General features: G+C 39.4%; 1 protein-coding gene across 8 annotated transcripts in view; it reads left to right on the top strand.

Annotated features, from left to right (window-relative positions):
* The window catches only part of NCKAP5 (NCK associated protein 5), a 381,602-nt gene that overhangs the window by 125,366 nt on the left and 231,865 nt on the right, over positions 1-24,371 (top strand). For all 8 annotated transcript variants that reach the window (XR_013183102.1, XM_077181707.1, XM_077181708.1 and 5 more), the window contains one exon: positions 17,737-17,810. Coding sequence is in view for 7 of the 8 variants with exons in the window: in XM_077181707.1 (XP_077037822.1) it covers positions 17,737-17,810 (74 nt within the window). In the remaining variant the exon portion in view is untranslated. The remainder of the gene's footprint in view (positions 1-17,736; positions 17,811-24,371) is intronic.

Raw genomic sequence — 24,371 nt, 5'->3', positions numbered from 1 at the left:
ATGAACTTTCACAGGACAGACTCAAAGGTCTGTGATTCACTGATCAAAGTGGGTGTAATACTGACTCTGGACTTAAAAGTCAGCTTTTCTAGAGAGTTTTAGGGAAAAAAAAACAGAAGAGAGACAGAATAGCAACAATGAAATGAAATGAAATGAAATGAAATGAAATGAAATGAAATTAAAATACATCCATATGCTATAGATGTTGGCAACTCACATCCAAAATGATTTGGAATGGAGAAAGCCTTGCATGCACATTATCACTGAATCTTTTGGTACATCTCAGCAAAGACCATATGCTGTATCACAGTTTAGGAAAGATTTTATAGGTCAAGCTGTTAAATAGCAATTTAGTTCAAAGGCTGCAATTTGGAACAGTTACCTCTGCAGAGTGTTCAATGTCATTAAAAAATAAAAGCCCTTGTTTCTAGCAGATCACATGAAGGAAAACATTTAGTTTGTTCTGCAATGTTCCTTCTTCACCTCAGATAAATTTTTGGCCAGCAAGAACTAGTGTATTTGGGAAAGTGTACACTGAATGTTCCTGCAACACTGTGTACACTTGTGGTAAAACAAAAGTGAAGAAAGGCTGTCCATGATACAAAATGGGATTTTTTTATTTTAGCAAGTGGCACAACCCTAGTTTTCTTCACACAGTTTTCCTTGCATGTTTTTTGTTGTATAAACAGATTTAAATGCTAAATTGCAGCCCACTATGGGTGCTGTACACTGTGTAATCCATGTCACCTGCAGCCTTCAGAATGGAGGAGGATTCAGGTCCTTTCTGAATCCTGCCAAACACTATCAGCAAGTGAAAAGTGTTTTTGTCTTCACCACTGAAGGCATTGCAACAGCAGGGTTGATGAGGGACTGGTTCTGAGCTGCTGCTGAAGGAGCAGCCTGCACACTGGGTCTGAGTGGGAAGGTGGTCAGAAATAAGGTCACTTATTTTGGGAATATTTGATATATATATTTGAGAATATAATCTCAATCTCTCTCTTCACTGCAAGTGCACTGGGTTACACTTTCCTAATGTTCATTCATTGAAAAATTGTTTTTTGTTAAGATAATAGAAGATGGCAAAAGAGTGAGTATCATTACCTGAGTAAAGAGATTCCAGACCCGTGTGATCTATCCAACATGGCTTGCATAAGACAGATACTTAGAAAATGCCTATAAATTGAGAGTTTTCTTCTAGTATTTTCATATTTTTCATTTGAAAAAATGGCTTTGCTGCTTGCATGCTTTGTTAGAAATAAAAAGATATATAAAGGTGTGTTTTCTTCTAAAATCCCACAGTTGCATAGACAGTGCCTCCTAAAGTGTTGGTAGATGATCCCTATTTTAAATGTTAAGTAACTGTTTAATTTATGTTACGGAAAATAATTCTTCTTAACTGTTTTTATTATTATTGGCTGGGATGATATTGTAAAAAAAAATTGAGAACCCTTTTCTTTTAATTCCTGAAATAATGCCCAGTTACTGAGACTGCTGATCCTTTCCCTACAACTGATTTGAGATCCTCTTCCCTAAATCTTAGGATGCTGATCAGTACTGTTAGAAACTTCCTTCCAGAATTAGTGGAAGATCAATTTTTTCCTTAAATTTAGTCATAACTCTGCCCTTTTCCTTTCAAGGCATTATATATGTTTTCTTCACTTCTGTGGGAAAAAATAATTTTTAAATAACAACAGACTCATGAGAAACAAACTTTGTATATTAAGAACTACTGTCTCTTAGCATGCACCTCTACATCCTCTTGTGTGTGTATATCTATATTTATATATTTATATTTATATACAGTTTGTGAGTTTGTTTCCTTCATTGCTTTTGGCCAGCTGCAATGTAAGAGTCCAGTTGTTTTAATTCCCATTTTGATTCTGAGGCTTTTTCTGTTTGATAACTGGAGATTGCACAGAGAAAAAGCATCTGACATTGTGCAAATAAAATACCTGTCCCTTTGTCAGACAGGTTTACAGCCACATAAAAACACACAAAAGGAGTGAAAACAACTGCTCAAATGTAGAGCAGACATAAATCTTGTTCCAATAAAGCTGAAAAGTATTAACTGACTCCTGGAGTAAGGGGGGAGAGGGAGAACATAATTTTTTGAGGTGTCCTGTGCTGGAGCTGAGCATTGTTCTCTTTTAATTTCCAGTGATCAGACACAGTTATGGGAAAGGCACTGGGGTTTGGCATCTTTCCCTGTGCTTAGCAGGCACTGAAGGTGACATCCAGGGGGATCCCAGCTGGGATTCTGAGTGTCTAACCACTTACACTGGCACTGGCAAGGATGTTTATATTTTTAAGCTCTAAAGCTCTACACAAATAGGCCGAAGATTTAGCGAGGACACAATAATTGCTTTTCTTTCAACAGCAGGTGACATATTTCCCACTGAGAAAAATATAAGCCTGCTGCTTTTAGTCATAACATGAGCAACAGGAGGAAAATAGATGAGAAGGTGGGAAATGTCACCAGTTGTGTCTTGGAAAACATATTTGCAGGCACAAGCGAGCCTCTAAGTGCACAAAACTAAAACATTAAATGACAGGTCTGTGTTTATTGTTCATGAGCCAAAAGTCCCACAATTTTACCATTTAATAATAATAATTACTTGAAATTTTTAGATTTCAGAGAATGGTGGGAATTTTTTTTTTGTTCCTTTTCCTTGCTGTGTGTAGCACACCTTGACTGAGCAGGGAGCATTTTTGTGTGTCTTGGGTGGTGTGAGGACAGGGAGCAGCCCCATGGGCTGGTCCAGGGAGGGAGTGGGCTCAGAAAGGGCTTTGGTGCTGCTCTTCATGTTTAGCAGTGCAGACACATCCTGCTCTATCATCCTCTCATGCTAATGAATAGCCATAACACTGCACTTCTCTTACTGAATATCTGATATTTGTAGCACACTGCATCCCTTTCCCTGCCATTTGCACTCCCCAAACTTGGAGTTCATTCACAAACTCAGTCCTCCTTGCAGCCTTGTTAGACTGAGACTTCCCTCTGACTTTCCAAGGCATGGACAGTAGGGTAGCTGGGCTCCACATCTGCCTGCCTCTCTGGGAGCTGATACACAGTCATGTAAAGAATTATATAAATTGGTGGTAGAAATGGTGAAATCCAGCCTACAATTGTGCTCAGGTGTCACTGGCATTGCAGTGCTATCCACTACAAAACTTTCCCAAGGCTTTAAGGGCATACAAATAATCATTGTGAGACAAATTAGTGCTCTCTTTAGATTATAGGTTAGTAAATGCTTCTGAGTTTGCAGTCATGTTCAAGAATTTCCTCTTGATGGATATTAATATGTGCCTCATGTCTTTTTCAGATAAAGCAGTTAGAGCATATTAGTGCCATAAATTCAAAATCAGATGTGGAGGAAATCCTCAGATGTCCCAGGAGAATAGCACATCTCCACATTATTCCAAATCCAAACTGCATTTATGATGTACTCTATTGGCTAAGAATTGAATGCTGCCTTTTTTAAAACAAAGGTTTTCCCCATGTAGCACTAATCATGGCTAAATGCATAAATATTGACTTGTGGAAATCAGAAAACTCTGCCATGATTAATAACTAAGTATTGGATTTGAAAGCAGAGCTTTAACCAGGAGCATTTTAGGAGACTAATAATCTAAAGGTCTTTTTCAGCAAAATTTGAAAGACAAACCAATTCAATATGACTTACCAGCTGATACATATTGGCACAGGAAATGTAATCTGCCAAAGCAGCAAAAAATCTCTTGTGCCTGAGATGTCTCTGGAGCTGATTGTGTGACTCCCTCATGGGAAGGGCCCCTCCAGGTTTCAAGGCTGTAAGATTAGGTCACAGGATCTGAACTAAATAAACACTTTTTGAAGTAGCTGTTTTTGTACATATGTGTGTGTGTGTGTAATGCACAAGCACACCTGGCATGTTTAGGATGTTGGGTTAGGATGTAACCAGGCTCAAGGACCAGAAGGACTGAGCTTGTCTTGTTTTCACCCATGGTCCTGCCAGGGTGACTCAGAGAATGGGACTTGTTCAGTGACTCAGTTTCCCCCAGTATGCAGATCAGTCCAATAATCTCTGTGAACTTCTTAACTTTTTTTTTGGCATTGCAAAAGAGCCTGAAAATTTTGCAGTCTGAAACAGCAGACTCGTTTGCCTTGTCTTAATCCTCCTGTGCACCATATTTACTTTGTGGCTAGACAGATACTCTCATATTCAGCATGTCCTTCTGGCCCCAGGCATGTGATGCATGAATGCAAAGTAATATAAGGGGGAATTCTGCTATCCACACAAGTGATTGAGTCTTTCAAATATGTACAGAGGGAATTTTTCTTCACCTTATTCAGTATGAATGCAAGGAAAGGAATTTATAAGCTTGGCTTCCTTGCCCTCCTCCTCTCAGAACAGGAGAAGCAAAGTAGTGGGATACACAGGGAGGAATGGGGAGACAGTTTTTAAAATTTACCAAAAAGTCAAGAGGCATTTCAGAAATCTCCAAGGAAGCAGAATGAGCACATTCCCATTAAAATCTCATCAGGTGCCTATCTATGTCTTTAACTGTTTAAATGCTCCATTAAAACTGTGTTGTTTTTATTCCTTTGTGATTTGTGCTTCTCCTTTCAACAACTGGAGTGACACAGGCAAAAGTGGCTGGACTGAAAGACTCAGGCCATACTGAGCCCTAAGATTTGTTTGTTTAAGTAAACACTGCAGGGTTAGGCATTGTCTGAAATCCTACCCCAGCATCCTCATCAGGAGAGGCTACACAGGAGAACTGATCAGGATGTCAGGTCACATCACATCCCAGGTGCATGGGGACCTTTCCTTTGAGGCTCTGTCCCATCACTGCTGCACAAAAACCTTTGGGTGGAACAGCTTTCTTTTACAAGACTCGGTCGTGAAGGGTACTTGGAAGAAAGGGAGGTAAGACAAGAGAAATGGCTTTGCTCACCTGCAAAACTTTTGAGTGCTTCCCTACAGGTCCTTGACCATGAAGTGTTGAGGCACCTTCCTGCTAAGAGCTCTTGCACTGCTCTCAGTGTGCCACTGTCTCCACATCCAAGCAGTGACTGTAGGACACGTGTTTGTCACAAAATGTCCACTGACTCCCAAACATGATATTAGTGCTGTCTAGTGAGGTGTTTGGTCTAAACTAAAAAAAAAAAATTGGAAAGGAGAAGAGAAGAAAGGTTGGTTTTCAGTGTAAGGACTTTTTCTTCAAGAGAGAAATTGCAGAAGTACCCATGATGTGCATTTATATAGAAGTAATTCAAGAATTTTACACTGACTAGCTTGCTTTTCTTCTTAAAGCTTTTGTAGATGATTTATGAAAAGTGTTATTTCTATTATTCAAGCATATGAAAAGAAGCAAATTAACTCATTGCATTATGTGGACAGTCAAAAGAAGAGTTAAATGGACCATACGACTTTCCCTTAAAACATTAATTTTCTTGTGTTGTCTTTGATTTCCTTCATAATAAAATGTTCACAATAGCCACTGGGTATTACTGTATGAAAGATAAATTAGATCATTCCTATTAGATGTAAATCCTTTTCTAGACTTGTCATCAGGACATGATTATTGTAAATTTCTTTATACATGTGAAATGTCTCTCCCTGAACACATTTCCTGTTGGAAAACAAGAGATTTTCTGAGTCTTTTCATTTAGATACTGTCAAGTTGATGGCTATGGAAATGCTTTTTAAATGAATGATTAAGGACTGTATCTAAAGTTTTGAAATTGGTTTTTCTCCCCTGAATAAGTTTAATTCTGCAGCATCAAGGAGACCTGCAGATGCTCAACACTTCTCACAGCAAAACCACACAACATTACACAGGCACAGCTCAGTGGGGACAGCAGCTCAGTTTTATGGCTTTGGATGTGTGTAACACCTGAAAACCACACTTATCTGGTGGGCCTCTCCTTATGTGAGGAGTGAGACGTGAGAAATTCCTACCCCTGTGATTTCTGATGGGAGCTGGGCATCTGGGAGACCTGCCCTGCCTGAGCTGTGGGGCAGGGCAGAGCCTTCCACTCTAATCAACCCTTTCAAAAATAACAGTTATGAAGGGCATGTTGGTGTAGATGATGCAGATTTGAAAGGGAAAGAAGCACAGCTGGAACCTCTCTTAACTGCTAAAGTTTCTTGAAGCTGTTGTTTTGGGGTTTTTCTCCTCTGATTTAAAGTGAGGTCAGAATTTCTGATCCAGACTATGCACGCAAACATCCTAAGGCTTAGGAAATGAATCTAAATCATTAACTCTTGTGAAAATCATACAATAAACTGCCTGTGAGTCATGCATGGAGCACCTACACAGTTCAGATGCAGAATTTCAGCCTTTCTGTTGTACATCAATTATTGACACTAGTTTTGAATACTCAGAAACATGAGATGCTTAACAAATGCTAGATAATAGCAGAGGCCAGTGCATTCCAGAGTGTTTGTGTACAATAATTACTATCCCAAATGAAACTTTTTAAAACCAGTGTTTGAAAACCTTTTGGTCCAATTACTCTAAAAATCATCCATTAACAGTAGAGAGTGAAACCTGATTACTTTCAGCATCTTGTCTATGTTCATTTTGGACTGATGGTGGCTTCAGTTAATTCCCTGATGGTCAGAGTGATTCCAGCTGAAGCTGGCCCATAACACCCTTACACACTGGAAATGGGATGCCACCTTCATGTGAAAAAAATGCTTTTAGGTACATGATTGATACATGGTGGGCTTTTTAATTTGCTCTCTCTGCCCCAGAACAATGAGAGCCAATGCTTCTGCAGGAAATTGTGTCTCTGCCTCTGGGTCCCAAGACAGAGACACTGTCTAAACATCACAAATTTGGCAGTAGAGTAGTGGGTAGGCTAGCAGGACTCATCACTGGTTGCCATAGATTTTCCTGTTGATGATGGTAAAGTTCTTTAAAATGTAATTCAGTTAAATAACACAAAGAACTTTTCCAGTAAGCTTCAGTTAACGACAAGATTGTATTACCAGAAATATAAAGATTTATGCTTATATTTCCAATTTTAATTCCTATTAAGTTTCCTGCGGATTAAAGATTCATGTGTAAGAAATGTGGACAGCTAAGTATATCACTTTGTATAGCACACATAAAATTAAAGGCATTTTTAAAGTTACATTTTGCATGCTAACTGGCAAGATGGTGTATAAAACAAAAAGCTATCATGTAATCTGAATTGTGTCTATATATCCTGCGTAGCAGCCAACAATGAATATTTATCTAAGCAAATATTTTCCAGCCTTTCATGCTACAGTTTGTGTTTGTTTCAGTCTGATTTGAATAAACAGAATGCTCTGCAATAACTGTAACTAATATCTTTAGGCACATAACATTTGAGATGGATCTGCAATTCAGTGCAGAAGTATTCAATTGCAGAAAAATTATTAGCATAAACCAGGAGGTAAATTACAGCTCTGATTTCACTGCTATTGCATTGTACCTGTGAATTCTTTAATGCTGAATGAAATGAAAGTTTCACTTTAATTTTTATGAAAAGGAAATAGATTCTTGCTAAACTGAGCAGCATCATTATGTTTGTTTAACATCTACCATACATGGCATAATGGAGTAACAAGTGTTCAGGAGACAGAGCATAATAGTGCACCACATCACTTATAAAAGCACAAGATAATAATGGTTATTAATACAACCATAGTATACAGGATTTGAAGAGGGAGCTTTTCTTTGCATCATAAGTTAAGGGGAAAACCTACCAATTCCTGTTTTATGAAAGGCTTTGTATTAGGCTCAGTTACCCCTACACATTAAATTCAACAACTGGCATTCAAATTCACCCCAGGAAATGCACCCCAGGAGCTCTCCTGCTGCCATTGGGCATCTCCCACTTAGCCCCTGGGTCTTTTAAATGTGCCAGTGCAAATTGCACCATCCCAGATTGTACCTATGGCTGGGAGTTTTTACAGCCTTGGTGGGGATGACAGGGTTGGAGGTACAGCCCAACAAGAAATTGTCCTTGCAGTGCTTTTGTTCTTTCTGTTCCACACAGATTTGACTTGGAATTAGTGTCTGTAACCAAAGGCACTGCTTTGGCTTAAGTAATTAACAGGCCTACACAACATAAGTGAATGCCTGTGTGCTGCTTGCTGACACAAATATTCCAGTTCTTTTTTCCTTTCTGGGATTTTACTGAACCCTCTGCTTATAGCTTGCCATTAAAGTGAAACATTTTCCTTCCACTAAATCCACTTTCACTAAATCCCTGATACACTAAAATTTTATCTCCATCCAGGATCACATGATGCTGTCTAGCCTACACACCACTTAGGAAATGCCAAACTTCTTATGATTAATCCCCTGACCCAGAAAGTCAGGTTCCATTGTGCTGCCTGCCTGTCCTGCATGGGGACTGTGAGCTCCTCACAAGAATCTGCTTTGCAGAACAGTTCACCTTCCTCCCATATGGAACTGAATAGTTACTTGCAAGAAAATATATTGAATGTTGCAGAGGTGTTTTTTTAAAATTTTCCTACCTTCAGATATCTACGAGCAGGGCCAACCCTGTTGCATTAATGAATGCTTTTATTTTCTTGGATATCTCATGAAAATCAGTCCATGAGTTGGACTTGAAGGGTTGAAGAAAAAGTGTGATCTGGGCAGCAGTTCACAACTGATCCATGCCTAGAGTCAGTTGTGTTCTACAATCAGTCAATACCCAAAGCTGAACCTGATGCAAGTCCTGGAAGTGACAATAAATATGTTCCAGGCAGAGCTGACAAAGCTCCCTCTGAGCACAGCTCCTGCTTTGTTTATAATAAACTATGAAAATTTAGAGGTATATTTTTGTGTTAGCTTCAGATTAATTTCTTTTTTTTTCCGTGCACAGAGTGAAAAATGAACATGGGATGTTTAGGAGCATATTTATTTGCATGTTCCATCATTTTTCTGTGTGTTTGTGTTTATGTACCATGCAGATGAGATGGATGGATGTAAGTAGTCCCAGTAAATTCAGCATACCAAGAAGGGGTGGAGTGCTGGAAGCATCTTCTGATATTTTCTGAGCAATGTCACATTATTAACTTAGAGACAATCTTTTCTTGACTATAGATATGCGCAGGCAAGGCATTGCAAACAGAGCCATCAAAACAGAGATTAATTTTCAAAATGTGCTATAACCAGTTCCCTCCTCTGTGAGAAAATATTTGTGGTTAGAGCAGAGCACTGTAGCAGGTGGACAAAAGAGGGGTGGTTGGTGAAAGCAAGTGAAATCTGTTTGGAAAAGAGGTCCCAGCCTGTGGTGCTGTACATCATCTGCTAATCTCCAGATTCCCTGCTTTCCATCCAGACAAAGGTAATTTGGGGTTTGCTCAACCTCAGGTTATCCTTGTCCTTAGAGTGGGGGTCAGAATCTAGAGATCCTCAGAACTTTTCCTCACCTTGTTTTGTCCACTGATGTTTGGACACATTTCAGCATCATGAGATTGATGTGCCTGTAACATTGTGTTGGATTTCCAACCTTATATTGAGATATTTTATATGTGGGAATGGAGCCCACAAGAAAGACAGAGATGGCCTTCTTCCAAGAGCATGGAGTGACAGGACAAGGGGGAGTGGATTCAAACTGAGAGGGTTGAGATTTGGTGTTAGGAGCCCTGGCACAGGTTGCCCAGAGAAGCTGTGGCTGCCCCATCCCTGGAAGTGTTCAAGGCCAGGCTGGACAGAGCTTGGAGCAACCTGGGCTGATGAAAGGTGTCCCTGTCCATGGCAGGGGAGTTAGGACTTGATGGTCTTCAAGGTGCTCTTCAAACCAGGCCATCCTATGATTATATACAGTGTACACTTTATAACTTTTGCTATTGACTTAAAATGATTGAAGGAATGAGCATCCACTCTGTTTGTTTATTAGGTTGTTTTTAGTAGAAATGAAACCATATGAAGATAGGCTTGACTTATGTGTATGTACATTGTTCCTCATCAGAAGCTGCCAGAATAAATGTGAGGACAAGTGATAACAAAGGAATTACAGAAAATGGTAGAGAAAACTTCAGGTCCTGAAGTTTGTTGTTGGATAGATGGCAGTGGTTCTTCCAAGAGAGTTAAAAAGTCTGATGCACTCTGAGAATGAAGCATCTTTATCTGTGAATCCCAAATGTCCCTAATACCCTCAGAGTTAAATTTTCCCAACTCTGCAATAGATCCCATGAATGTTTTTCTATCCTTGTTGTAACTCCTTGTCTTCTTTAGACAGTGGGAGTCATATGCAAGTGCCATATGTCTACATAAGTCAAATGCCTCCCACCAGCAGTTCTTCCATGTGTTGTGGTTGATTTATATTCATAAAAAACATTCAAGAAATGATTCAGAAATTGTAATTACTCGGTAATGTCAGGAATTGATTAATTAAATGCTCCAGTGTTTACTCTGCATTTTTAAGGCTGCTAACATTTCTGGGCATTTTCTTACAGCATCAGAGTGTTTGCTGGGTGAAGTTTATTAATGTAAATTGGATTTGACATAAACAAGAGTACAGCTAATTATTTCATGTAAATATACACACTGTGTAGCAGCAAACTCATAAAATCTGCACATCTTCCTGCTATTTTTTTTAAACTCTGGATGTCTGTTTTAGCTAAATAGCAAATTGTCTGTTTTAGCTAAATAGCAAATTCCTGTTGCCTTAAATAACACTGTCACCTTTTCCTTCATGGAATTGCTGGGCTATAAGCATTTGTATCTCTCTGACACCTCCTTAACTTACACATGGTCATCAATAACTTCCAGCAAGCAGGAACTCTTACATGTACCATTATGCTAAGCTTCACTTTCTCTGTTCATTTTCTATTTCCCTGTACAGAGAGATTTTATACTCAGTGCGGACAAGAACTTTCCATAAGCTGCAGTAATTGGGAGAGCAGCCCCAAACCTCCCCAGGAGAGACAGCCAGGATGCTCTGACACAACCTGCTTGTCCGTATTCATTCCTCTTCCTGACCAAAAGGCAAATTTTTCCCGTTTTCTGCTGAAATCTTTGGCTGATCCAATGGTCTTGTTGACTTTTTTGGTAGGCTAGAAGCTCAAAGGGTTCTTGGTGGTTTTTTTCCTCTGGGACAAGCACTGATGAGTACTCTGCACCATCACCTGCATCTGCTGCTGTTCCTGCTCTGTCACTCAGGGTCAAGCCCTACCCAGCCTCTAGAACCTTGGGATAGGAGGGTGTCCATGGAGGTTTGGCCTTTATGGAGACAGTTTTGGCTCCACATCCAAATGAAGGACATCCTTGTGTTGATGCTGTAGGGATGTATTGCTCAATGTCTCTGCTCATGGGTGTTAAAAGCTCCACAACTTAGAAGATGTAAATGCAAACTTTCCCACTATGATATCATCCTTTTCTATTTCAACATTACTCCAGTAAATTTCACGTAATGCTTTGTATTTGTTTTCACTGATTTATACTTTTGGGGGAAGAAAATCAGCCAAAAGCAGCATTGATTTGCCTTCTGGACAAAATGTCCAGTTTCCTCCTCTTCTACAGCTAAATGGAATGATTTGCTCAATATTTAGCAGAAATGACATAATTTACATAGCTTGCTATTTGCATAGGAAAAATATTCATTTGTCTGCAACTACCCAAACCAGCCAAGCACCTGGAAATCTGACTGGGGGTAGTGGTTCCTACCAAATCTGTTCCTCTTATGGTTTACTGGTCCACTGAGCCAGGGAAGAGCTCTGGCAGAATACTGGTACATACATGAGACAGGAGATTTGCTCCTAGAACATGTCTTACTGGAAAACAGAAGGGTTTATGAGCTGATGGAAAAAAGCATAAAACTGCAGCATTCTCTCTCCCCCCACTCTCTTCCCTGTGGGGAAAGAGCACCAGCACCAGTGTGGTGAATCTGAACAGCATCCCTCTGAGAGCTATCCCTGCCCTCAGAGAGCACAGGGTGCAGAATCTGCCTATCAGCCAATGAGCTTGTGCTATTTCAGGTTTTATTAAACTCTGCTGTGTCTGTGGATGGTGCTGGGTAATAGGGTGCAAAGTGGAAGCCAAGCAGCAGCAGGAGGAAAACCCAGCTGATTGTTTATGAAAACAACTGGCTTCAGATGAATTGGTAAATCAGTTTTAATCACTGCAGCTGAGATGTAATATGAACTGTTCACTGAAGCTTAAGTGATTTTGAATAATTAAGAAATTTGCTCAATATATTTATTAAAATAATCATTACTGCTTTTTCCATAATGGTGTAATGTGCACAAGGGCTCTTGCCAGCCCCCTGCTCCATTGCAGAGGCTCTCAATGTACACTTTCATGCCAGTTGTTAATAAAACTGACAATTAAAATATTGACAATTAAATCAGCAATAATGGCAGTTTTAAAAGATATTATTTTCTCTAAGCCACACGGTTTAGCTTTCATTGTTATTTAGGACCAAAAGTAAGTAGTCTAGCCAGGTATTGAAAGGAGTGAAAAATGACTAATCCTAAAGGGTTTTATTTTTTTATACCTGATTTCTTTTTAGTGTGCAACAGAAAGCTCTCTCAATTCTCATTGCTATTGGATATGAAAAACATTGTCTAGAGAAGAATACATATATATAAAAATATATATGTGTGTCCTCTTAGGCTGCTGGAAAAAAGTCTATTTTCTTTCAAGGGTTTATGCAGCAGGATGAAAACAAAAATAAATATTTTACAAAAGTTATAATATTCTCTGAAGTCACTCTCCCTAGATTTAAAGCTTTACCCTAGGGCATTCTTCCAAGATCCTTCAAAAATTACTCATGTCTCCACACTCAGCGTAACAGCTTAGATGTCCCCCTTGTTGCTCTGCTAACATCATTTCCTAATTGCAACAGTCTGCTGTTTAGCTGCAGACAGCTTTGTTGTTGTTTGATTTCTAATAACCTTTCCCTGTGAAAATGTGACTTCCTGAACTGCAGCAGATGATTGTGGGCTCTCCATGCAGTTCCCTGTCTCCAGGGCTGGATGGCTCCAGACTCTCAGAGGAACTTGTCTGGGCCCTTATCCCGTTGTTCATTTGGTTTCTCTCTGCTCCCCAGGGACCAACATTCTCCTCTGTGGAGCCCAGGAGCCGAATCCATGCTGAATCCTGCCTGCTTCCAAACAGAAATATTAGGGGAATCAAGAGGAAGTGTTGTGGAAGAGTGGGCTAGGGCTGTGTGCACAGAGTTTGTTCCAGCTGAGCCAGGAGTGCAATTCCATGTGCCATGTGCCAGGGGAAAATGGAAAGCTCTGGGCTGTGCAGGGCTGAATGTGATGTTTACCTCCCAGCCCTGCTTCAAAACTGACCTGCAGGAATATGAGTGCCAGCCTAGTCTCTGTCCCAGTTTCCCTGTTTCCTGCACAGCTCAGGCATCTCAGCTGTGCCTGAGGCCCTTTGCTGGGAGCTTGCTCAGGACAGGAGAGCGTTGGCAGGGGGACAGTGGCTGTGTCCCCATGTGCCTGGCTGAGGTGTGTGGGTTTGGGGGAGCTCAGCTGGGGTGTCCATGCTGCAGGAGGGGCCAGTGTCATAGCTGAGATGGTCACAATACAAAGCAACACTCCATTTTCAGAAGACTTCAAACCTGTTTTTATTACAGCATGCATGCTTTTTATACATTCTTACAAAACTCATAAGTTTACACTTCACTCATTGGTCATGAGAGACAAGCAAAGTGCTTATAGACAGTTGCAGGTTTCTCTTATTTATCCTCCTTCCTTTCTTGGTTTCTCTGTCAATGACCTTGCTAGAAAATTCTTTCAGGGGTAAGCATGGATCCTCTCATCAAACTTCTCTCTGGCTCACAGAAGTTGCTGTAAAACCTCTTCCACAGGCCAGTCCCACCCACGGCCCTGCTGCCCAGGGCAGCCCAGGCGAGCTCCTGAGTGGCCCTATTGAATTAAGTACGTAATCAAGTGATTTGCTGGTATCCTTAATCCTTTTCACATCTCACTAAGCTCATTAAACTCTCTTTGATATCAAGCTGTGCAAGTTCCTTAAGAGAGGCAGAGGCTGTGTACTATTCCTTTGGCTTGAATTTATCACCTCCAGCTTCCAGCCAGGGACTCCTGTGCTGGGAGCCTAAGGTTGCTTGAAGGGCTTGCTCTGTAACAATGGATGGGAAAATGTTCTGTGTGCAGGATAATTTTTGATACCCTGCCCAGCACAACAACAGGGATATGCCAGAACAAATACCCAAGTAACCAACCAAAATACCGAGCAGTGGATCCCGGGCCTCAGTGGAGGAACTTCATTTCCTTTCTCTTCTCCGTTTTTTCCTGACAGCCATCCAGCTAACAAAGAAAAGAAAGATAAAACCCTAAAAAAACTAGCAAAACAATTCAGCATTGCAAAGTGAGATAGTTAGTTCTGTCAAAAAAACCATATTTAGGTGTGTTTCTAGGCTTGTGCTTCAAGTCAAATCAGCAATAATCTGGGTGAAGCAATTCTCTAATGCTCTCTAAATTAGATGAGCTGTGTGTGACATTTGCATGCCATCTCCTCCTGCATGCCAGAATACATGCAGCTGCTAGAAAGATTTTCTACTGCATTTAAACATATACAGAAGGTTTTGTCCTTAAAACAGTGCCATCACAGGAGGATAGAGGGAGCAGTTAATTTCTTATGACTACAAGGCAACTACATCAGAAGAAAAGGGACAGGTTTCACTCATTATTCTGAAAAGAATTTTAAATTTTTGTTTGTTTAAATCTTGAACTTCTCAGTAATCCTGGAAGTTGTGAGGAATGGCTGGAGGTAGGAGGGGGACTCCAAGCAGAGCCAGCAGTGCAGGCTGCTGAGGTCTAGTCCAGGTGTGGACAGCAGCAAGGATGGCAATTCTACCACCAGCACAATTGCTATATAACAGTATCAAATGTACATAAATACTTTGATTTGGAGTCTCCAACTTCAGATTAAAAATGCTGTGTCATTTCAGAAATATTGGCTTGGCCTTACACAGCTTTATGCCCTCCTGCTCTGCAGTGTCCATTGTTCTAAGGTGAGCGGGAAGAATTGTGACCCCCTTTGAAACCCTGGGACAGCTGTGCTTTTACAGCCTTTCTCTCCCATTTGATTGGTCTGTCTCATTAGTATCTATTATGAGGACCATCATGTCTGCCTAAATGATTTTTATCCTTACATCAGAAAAGGAGGCTTCACATAATCTTTCACACTCCACAGTTTTCTGTGCTACTCAGAGCCTGCATGGCACAAGTATTCACAGGACAGAGCTCCAAGGAAGCCACAAAATACTTGTATTTCCCCTCTAGGTGTGATCTATTGGGCACTGTGAAGTGCTTTAATGAACTGTATACATTGTCTTGTTGAACAAAAAGTCAGAGAATCATTTAGGTTGGAAAAGACCTTTAAGGTCGTTGAGTCCAGCCATAAACCAGTGTGATTACTTTGGGGTTTTTACTCACATTTTCTGCTGTCACTGAATGTGCCAAGCTATTCTAAATCACGAAGTTGCTCTAAATCTCAAGTGACTGTTTGCTATTTCCTTCACACTGACAAAATGATAACACTGGGTCCTGATCCAGGGATGGCAGAATTTATCTTATTGGGACAGTTGATAAGAGAAGAGAGCAGAGACCTGGGCTTGGGGACAGAGGCCTTGTCTGGAGCAGATGGCTTGCTGCAGACACAGCTGGCACATGAATGTGCCAGGAGAAAGGAGGTGCTGCTAACCACCATCAAATCATGGCTGATTTTTTCACATCACTTTTGCACACTGACAAGATTACATACTCCCAGGTTGCTGGCTTTTAAAGAGAAACAGAATAATAATTCTGATCTGTCACAGGAAAACCTTAACATTAAGTCAGCAGTCATATAGGATAACCACAGGGTTTTCTTTTCCCCATTGTCCTTATTTCCAGAAAACAGTTTTAAGAAAATTGCTTCAGACTGAGGTTTTTATATTATCATGGTAGAATTTATGCAGAATAAAACTGCTGATCCCATCTTGCCTGTAGGGCAAAGTGCACTGATGAATAAATCAGGAATATTGTTTAATATTACATTAAAAAGATGTAAAGGTACTAATTTATGCCAGATTCATTGTAGTAAAAAATATAAACTAAAATAGGCAATTTGTTTTAAAGAACTTGGTACTGCAACTAATCATCATTATATATTTGTACAGTATATATTTGGTGAACTCTAATATATGTGTATTGCAGAATTTACTAGAATTAGCTTAGAAGAAGCTTCCTGTTTAATTGCCACTGAAGCTCATGACGTTTCTCAGGATTTCCATTATTTAATGTGTTCTGAAAGAAACAGCTATGTAATGCTTCTATTTACAGCAGTTAGAATGAAATTTAAACTTGGGGCAACCACAGAGTTTAATGGAAAGTTTTGCAATACCCAAAGCTTTTCAAGCCATGCAGTTTGAACAGGATATGGCTGAGATGCTTTTGCAGAGGCTCCTTGGGAGCTGAGTCCTACTCTTGCTTACTGTGGACAGAAACATGGAATCACTTGGAACAATTCCAGTCCTGAAAAATAAAAATGTACATTTATATATAAATTATGATCATTAAAATCAGCTAACACTTATCTTCACCTTGAGGAGACACAATGATGTACAGTCTCTGTCTCATAGTCCTGGTCATGAAGATAAATGGCTCAGAAGAACCAACCACTTTGCAACAAAAATCCATATTTGTACACAAAAGAAATAACAACAGTAAAGAGACAACTTCTAATACAAACAGGAACCTCACAAAGTGGTTCTGTGATGAGTCCAAAGGTAAAACAGTGGAGCTATAAAAATGGAGCTTTTGTCTCCAGAAAGTGAAGATGGATTCTTTACTCCAATACTTGCAATTTCCTGCAGTATGAGGTTTAAGGCATATTTTTGCTTTGGTGAGATATTTCAGGACAGTTATATTATTACTGATAGACTTTCAGAATAATAGTAATGTGACTGTGTTGGTACTACTGTCATCCAAATATATTATATCATGTTATTCTGTGGGCTCATTCTGAAATATTTGATATAAATAACGCTGATGTTGCCTTCCTCCTGGAAATGAGGTGGTGTATTTCTATTACTGACAGATTTCTCTGCTGAGAGTAAACATCATCTCTTTGCATTGAATTAAAGAATAGGCTTCAATAGGAAAAAATCCAAATTTTTCATCTGGTCAAGATTATTTATCAGAAGTTCTGTCTAGACACAAGTACAGGAGCTTTCATAGAGCTGATATTTCAAGTTATTGCCTCTGCAAAAGTTGGACTGGAAAATAATATAGGGGCTGAGTTATAGCTTCATTTTCAAATAGGGTGCATGCTGTAGTATTTTTCATACTGTCCATAAAATAAATATTTGAGTCAAATATTCAGTTCACTTTGATTAATATCTAAAGTAAACAAAATGTGCACCAAAACCAATGACTGCACTGCTGGGCAGTTATTTTTCAGTCTGGATCCAGAAATTATTATTCTGGGCTTGGAATATGGATATGAATTTATATGTAGACTAATTTATTTGTGCTGCTTGTGTATCCTCAGTGCCTCTTGTCTTCCCCTCAAATAATCTCTGAAGTGTGCATTAGGCTACTGCCCTGTTCATGTCATATAAATCCAGATGTGAATTTAATCTAGATTTTTACATCACTGTGATTTCTGTGTATGTGGGATAACTTTGGGAGCAAAATCAAAGAGCACGCCACAAACTGACTCTGACTGCTTTTTACTCAAAGTTTTACAAACCCTTAGAACATTGAAAAACTAATATTGTAATAATTTTTCCTTTAGGAATATATGGACTCCAACAAATACATAGAGCATTTAGTGACTCAGCTGGAAGAACAACGCTGGAATTTATGGAGGCAAGTACTGTGCCACACGTTTATTTATGTTGCTATTTTGGAAATGATACTGCAATCCACAGTTTCCATTTTTGAGTTCAAATGAATGATTGGCTATTCAGTTTCTCCATTTTTTAATTCTTTGCAGACTACCAAATCTTAGCTCATGAAGTAGCAGGGCAGCACACACGAGTGGAATCCTGCCTTTGTTAATCAGGGCAGCTGCACACATGCACAGGTTTATTCATGTTACAGTTTCTAGGCAGTGGATGCTAACTCTACTTCAGATTCCTTCAATTGGACTGAATTTCAGAAATTGTCTTATATTCTTGAATATAAATGTTTTCATTGAATGACACACAAAATCTAGCCTAAATACCACCATAGTAGCACGACCAATTGAGAGTTTGGAAATTAAAATAAACACAGGTTTACAATTTTGCTCTTGATAGTCTGGATTTTCTACGTCTTCTCTGTTCATGCTGCCCAGACTTCACCCTGGTTTAAGCAAAGCAGGGATTGCCACATGCTGGTGGGTGTTTCTATGCTGCCTACTGCAAATTTGGTAGCTGCTCAAATCCTATCTAACATAACATTTAATACAAAGGAAATGGAATAATAGCAGTGGTATAATTCCTTCAACATTCAGAGCAATTAATGCAATGTTTAACTTTTTTTCCTGAAGACATATGAACAGTGACAGTCTTTTAAAACACAATCAAATATAAATGTATCTTCAGGGAATAATTTAATGTTCATAGACTGAAACCTATTTCACCTTAGTTCTGATCAAGTGAGAAATAATGATCTGTCTGATTTTCCAGGTGAATGCCTCTCATGTACAAAAAAGGAGTAACTTTGCACATGCCAGTATTAGTTAGTCTGCACCTCACAAATTTCTTGACCTATACTACTATAAATTAGTACCACAGCATTTCTAGCTTATGATATTGACTCTGACTTATAGGCAAACTCCTAAAGTTTTTGCTTAATTCCCCCTTTTCTTAAAAAGTAGCCAAATATAATTGGCACAAAAAGTTGGAGTTTTCATTTAACATTACAGAGTTCAGGAGACTAACTTTGTAAGAATGAAGGTGATAACATTATATGCAGATGACACTACTGTGATTAAATATAAATGAATAATAAAAAATTAAAAGATTTAAAAGTCTTTGAAGAGTAGCAGGGGTAGTGTCTTTATTATAAACAGACATACAGTTGTGTTCTGAAAATTCAGTGGTTTCGAAAAACCAAAACCATTAATTTATTTTTAACATTATTTATTTTTATTATTATTTCTATGGTGTGTTGGCATAAAAAGTTAAGACTGGTAACGAGCACTACAAGAAAAACCCTTCTGGTTCAGCCAGTCTGCTTTGAACACTTTATTCCTCCCTTTTAAATCTCGGAGAAGTTTCATGGTGAGGATTATGCTAATAGCTGGCACTACACAGGGGCAGTGCTGGGCTGTCTACAGCCAGACAGATGTCCTAATAAATCAGCAGAGCCCTCTCCTCAGCCTTCATTATGCTCCTGATTTGTGACTGCATGCTCTGAGCCCAGTGGGTCAGTGGGCGCTGAACCTGACGTTGACCGATGACCCCGCGGCTCCAGGGCGAGCCCATCAACCTGACACACACAAATCCTGCCCATTTGGCTCCTGCAGCCTCGCTCACAGCCAGCACAGATTGATGGCCCAGGCTGAGGCACAGCAGACTAAACCCACTGCCATGGTGTGCATATCAATTTTACATTTCCTTTACATCTCCGCACGTACAATGGGACCCTAAAAGACATGTGGGGGCCAAAATTTCCTTTCAGTTTAGGGGACAACTGTTTACACACGGCATTAGCATCTGCTGTGGAACATTTATTGCTGTAATTGCTGTCCCAGGAGGACTGGCAATGGTTAGGTCATGTTTTATGGCTTTCCACTAAAGCAGACCTCTAATCCAGCTTCAGATTCCTTCTTCTTAAAACTTGACTATACCACAGTAGTTTGTGATGATGCAGATTTTATTTAACACAGCTTTTCTTATACTGAACATTTTACACTAGTAATTTTCACATTACTGGTAGCATATTTGACTTGTCAAACCTATTTCTCAGGTTGGAGCTCAACACATTTACCCAGTGGGAGACAAATTTGACCCCCATCAATGTAAATCACCAACATTTACCATTGGAGGTGATGCACAGTAATGGTTGTGCATCTCCATGTATCAGTTAAAAAAAAAAAAAGAAAATATTATATTGGATTTCTATGCCCTATCCTGTCTGAAAATAGCTTTAAACAGGACAGAATTGGGACAGGTGAGTGGAATCCCCTTGCAATATTGTTTTCTACTAGTCATTTAATGCTTTAGTTCAGCTAATGTATAATCTTTATGGCAGAATCACATGGACAATCAACATGAGAAGCAAAAATTTGCTCCTGCAGTCTTTGCTAATTGATTTGATGGTAGATCATAATTTTTAAGTCTTGACACATCGATCAGTGGCAGCAATTACTAATTCTCTTAACAGCAGAAAGAAGTCATAATTCAGCATAGGATGCTTGCCTGAATAAGCAAAGGTCAGATCCTGGTCTTGAGAACCTTTCCAGGGAATTTTATTTGTAGTGCTACTGGAACTGGGACCAACACTTCAGTCTGCCCTGGTGAAAGCCTGAGGACATGCTGCAGTTCAGACATGACTAATATGTAATAAGTTAATGAAGGTCAAACAGCACTTCCCCACCTTACTACAGAAATGTAAAAAACAGAGGGGAGGGACCAGAACTGCACATGAGGATTGCATTGCATTTCTCCTATGCTGTATATTCAAACCAGAGTTTGTTAAATAGATCTGCTCTGCTTTCATCAGCAGCATTAGCATGCTTCTGTGCTCCTGGTTTTAATGGCTGTGTACTAAAGAGGTGCCAAGTATTAAACAGGTTGCCTTTGCTGTAATCATGAGCTTCCATTGGGAAGCCTTAATTGCGAGCAAGCAAAATAGCTCAGTGAGAATTCTTAATGGTGAGCACAGATTAAAATAACAACCGTGATTAGCTTAAAACTGCTTGACTAGAAAAAGACTAATCTTAGGGGAATAAATTGCATGGCACACAAAGGAAAAACCCTGTGTATGATATTACAGTAATGAAGGCTGAGAAAAAAATCAAGTGCTACCCCACCTAAATAAGGTCATGCTCTGCAAAAGCATCTTTTTCTTGCCAGGGCTTAGTAACTTGGCCTGAGGGGAATGAAGGTGTAAGTAGCCAGGTCTTGGGGCCAAACCCCCATTTTAACCCATTCTGCAAGTTCTCATACAAACATTGCCTCTGGTCTATGATGCTAATGTGAGTTATAGGCTGTATTTGGAAAGAATTATCTTCCTAAATTGTTGCTGTAGTCTATGATTAGAGGTTGGTGTGGTGTGGTGAGGTGTGGTAAGAGCATGAGGCTTCCTTCTACTTTGCTTCTTGATCCACCTGTCTGGTCATACCATCTTGGCAACACACAAAGCCAGGAAAAAGGTGTTTAGTGCTATTAGCCACTAAAGCCTGCCTCTTGTCTCTTCATCAGTCTTTGGTTTTGCTGGGGTAGTGTTTACTTGTTTTTTTCCCTACATCTCTACAGCACTGCTAGATTCATATGATAAACTTGTAAAACCCCTGCAAACATTGATTCCTTTTAGTTTCCTTAGCATTTGAATGAGGTAGAGTAGAAGTGAATTTGGCAATTAGGAGTCATTCAGTCACCAGGTACTAATTCAGGTTCTTCCAACTAACATTGTAACATACATATCTCTCTAAAGCTGAGGTTCTGATTTGTGACCTTATGTGTAAAAAAAACACACAAAAATGTAGATAAAAAGCATGTAAAGCTACAAAGTTATGTTAAAGAGCTCACAGTACTGCTTCAGATGAGCATTTTAACAGAGGATTGGTGTTTAAATATTCCCATAAGGATACCAATTAAAAATGTATTTTATTTTTGGCCAAATGCGCTTTTCTGAGTATAAATGTGGATGGTTCAGTGAGCAGTGCAGATGTGGTTACAGGCCACAAAAAACACTGTCACCCTGTTATCTGTGAATGAGAACCCCTTGCTTCCTCTGGCTCCCCAGTACCATGCCCATGTCACACCACAGCTATCAAAAGTACTTCAGGACCAGATTGGCTGAGAGCCATCTGAACAGTGAATATAGAGAAAAGCAAGGTTTTTACTGTTTGCCTTTTAGATTGTGTTTTTAATAGGGTCATAAAAAAGTAAGAGAGGATAGTTTAAAGATTACAAATGAACCTGATGGACTATGTAAATCCACCATAAATTCTGAATATGTAAGCACAGGAAAGGGCTGAATAGCTGCTAGAACTCTTGTTGCAGTTGCAGTGGAAACAGTGCTTATTTGAGGATTGATCTCAATGTTCAATCAAGACTGATCACTGTCTTTCAAACAAATATAAATGCTTCACAGAAGTTTATACCTGCTCAGATTTTTTATTAGTTCCACTAATTAGTCATATAAAATAATTGTCCTCATCTGATTAAAGTTGATAGCAATTTTATGTGCAGCTCTTTACCAGATCAATAAATAAATCTCTTTCAGCATTTTAACTCCAACAGGGCATATTTTGGAGATGTATTTACTAAGCTGACTTAAAATTAAACTCAACTTGATGGGCCCTGGTAATGAGAAAGATGATTGGCATTATATATTAATAAAAGTATTAATTTTAAAGAACAGGACTCTCAGCCTGTTTCCTCTAATTGGAAAAAACTCCCATTAACACTGCTCATCAGTGCTGCATGAGTCAGGAGTGAAGTGTCAACCCTCAGTATTGAAGTCATTACATAAAGGACTGAGAACCATCTGAACAGAAAATAATCTTGATACAAGCAAATATCTCTGTATCTATGCTAAACTACCCAGATTTCAGAACTGCATGCAAAAGATGAAAAAGTGGTCCATAAAAAGTAACTTCATATGGCCGTGTTTATGAAATTAAATAAATTAACCAATGCTAAATTATAAAATGTTAATAACATTCTGTAATTAATTAGGGATTGGAGTAGTTTTGCACAGATGTATACTTGTCATAATAGCGAGACTGCCAGAGCCATGAATTGATTTTGTTTCTCTTAAATTATAAACTAGAAGGCCTTGAGCAAAATATATTCTTTAGATATATTTGGTTGAATAAGGATCACAAATGTTCCCTACCAAGTTGAAAGGAAAAAAAACTCCAGCAGGGAAGTATGTGGAAGGTCTATTTGGCATATGGATGTTTGTTAAAAGCAAAATGCATGAACAGCCCAGACTAAATTAGCTCCTCATTTGTATGCTGGGAAATGAAATGTATAATCCCGGCATGGTTCTGCATTTGTTTAAGATTTTTCCTAAGAACAAACTCTTTTGTGTATGCAGATATACATATTACAGTAGTGGCTATTTAGGGTTAGGGGAAAAAGAAAAACCCTGCTGTGAAGTGGTTTTGTCTGACACTAAGCGCGAGTGGCAGGGTTCTGTCTGTCCCCTGCAGTGCAGCCTGGCCCAGGTAGCAGCACTGGGCGCTGCACAACTGCTGCAGCACTGCATGGGGGAACAGCACTGACCCCAGCCCAGCCCTGCAGGGAAACCTCAGGGCAGCTGCTCCTGGAGCCAGCACCCGGAGGGGAAACCCAGATCACACCCACACAGGGATCCAAAGAAAGGAATACGCAGTTATTGGGTGCTGGTGCTCTGAGATGACCTTGTTCTTCTTCAGAAATCAAATGTTTCCAAAAGGAAACTGACCCCAGTCTCATTTTATTATTTGGAGCTGAATTTACTCTTCCACTAATGTCTGCACACAGCCATGGTTAGTCAAATTGAATCATATTTCACTCTTCAGATAATCCCAATTATGTTATTGGCTTTATTCACAGAGCAAAGAATAATTTCAATGAGTAATAGTGGCATTTCCCTGAAGTCTTCTCTAAGACTGAACAACTTTACACAGATCCCTGGCTCCTATTTGGCAGAGGAAAACCTATAGATTTACATCAAGGCAACAACTGAGAATTCAGGTCCTTATAAAACCAGGATGTCAAAATGTATTATAGAAATGAGTACTGCACAGTCACAGGCTATGAGATAGGGTTTTAGATGGCATGGTGGGTTTAAGAAAGAAAAGGAAAACTCATTAATTTTAAAGGAATGGTACCTTACTGATCTGTTTCACTGATGAACTCTACAAATAGGGCACTGCTGATGGCAGATGTAGAAAAGGTCAAGGAGAAATTGTAAATGAAGTTATTCAAGTCAGGTTAGCACCTTTCCTTGTGAAAGAGAAGTTAAGTAATCAAGTTTTGCATTTCTATTTCATTCTTTAATGCTCAACCTTTTTTTTCCCCTAAATTATATTAAAACAAGAGCTTAAGTCCCCAATTGAGAACAGGGCCTCATTGTTCCACACTAAGTGTGACATGGTTTTCATCTCCTCAGCCCCAAGGATGCAACAAGAGATAATATAATTCCCTTTTAACAAAGAAAATTAATGGAGCTTGTACAAGAGATCCATGTGTAAGGCAGAGCTTTGCTGTGCTCAGTCACAGC

The sequence above is a fragment of the Agelaius phoeniceus genome, chromosome 7, assembly GCF_051311805.1.
Source record: "Agelaius phoeniceus isolate bAgePho1 chromosome 7, bAgePho1.hap1, whole genome shotgun sequence".
Classification (NCBI taxonomy): Eukaryota; Metazoa; Chordata; class Aves; order Passeriformes; family Icteridae; genus Agelaius; species Agelaius phoeniceus.
Note: the sequence above shows the minus strand (reverse complement) of the source record. Positions and strands in the feature narration are given on the sequence as shown.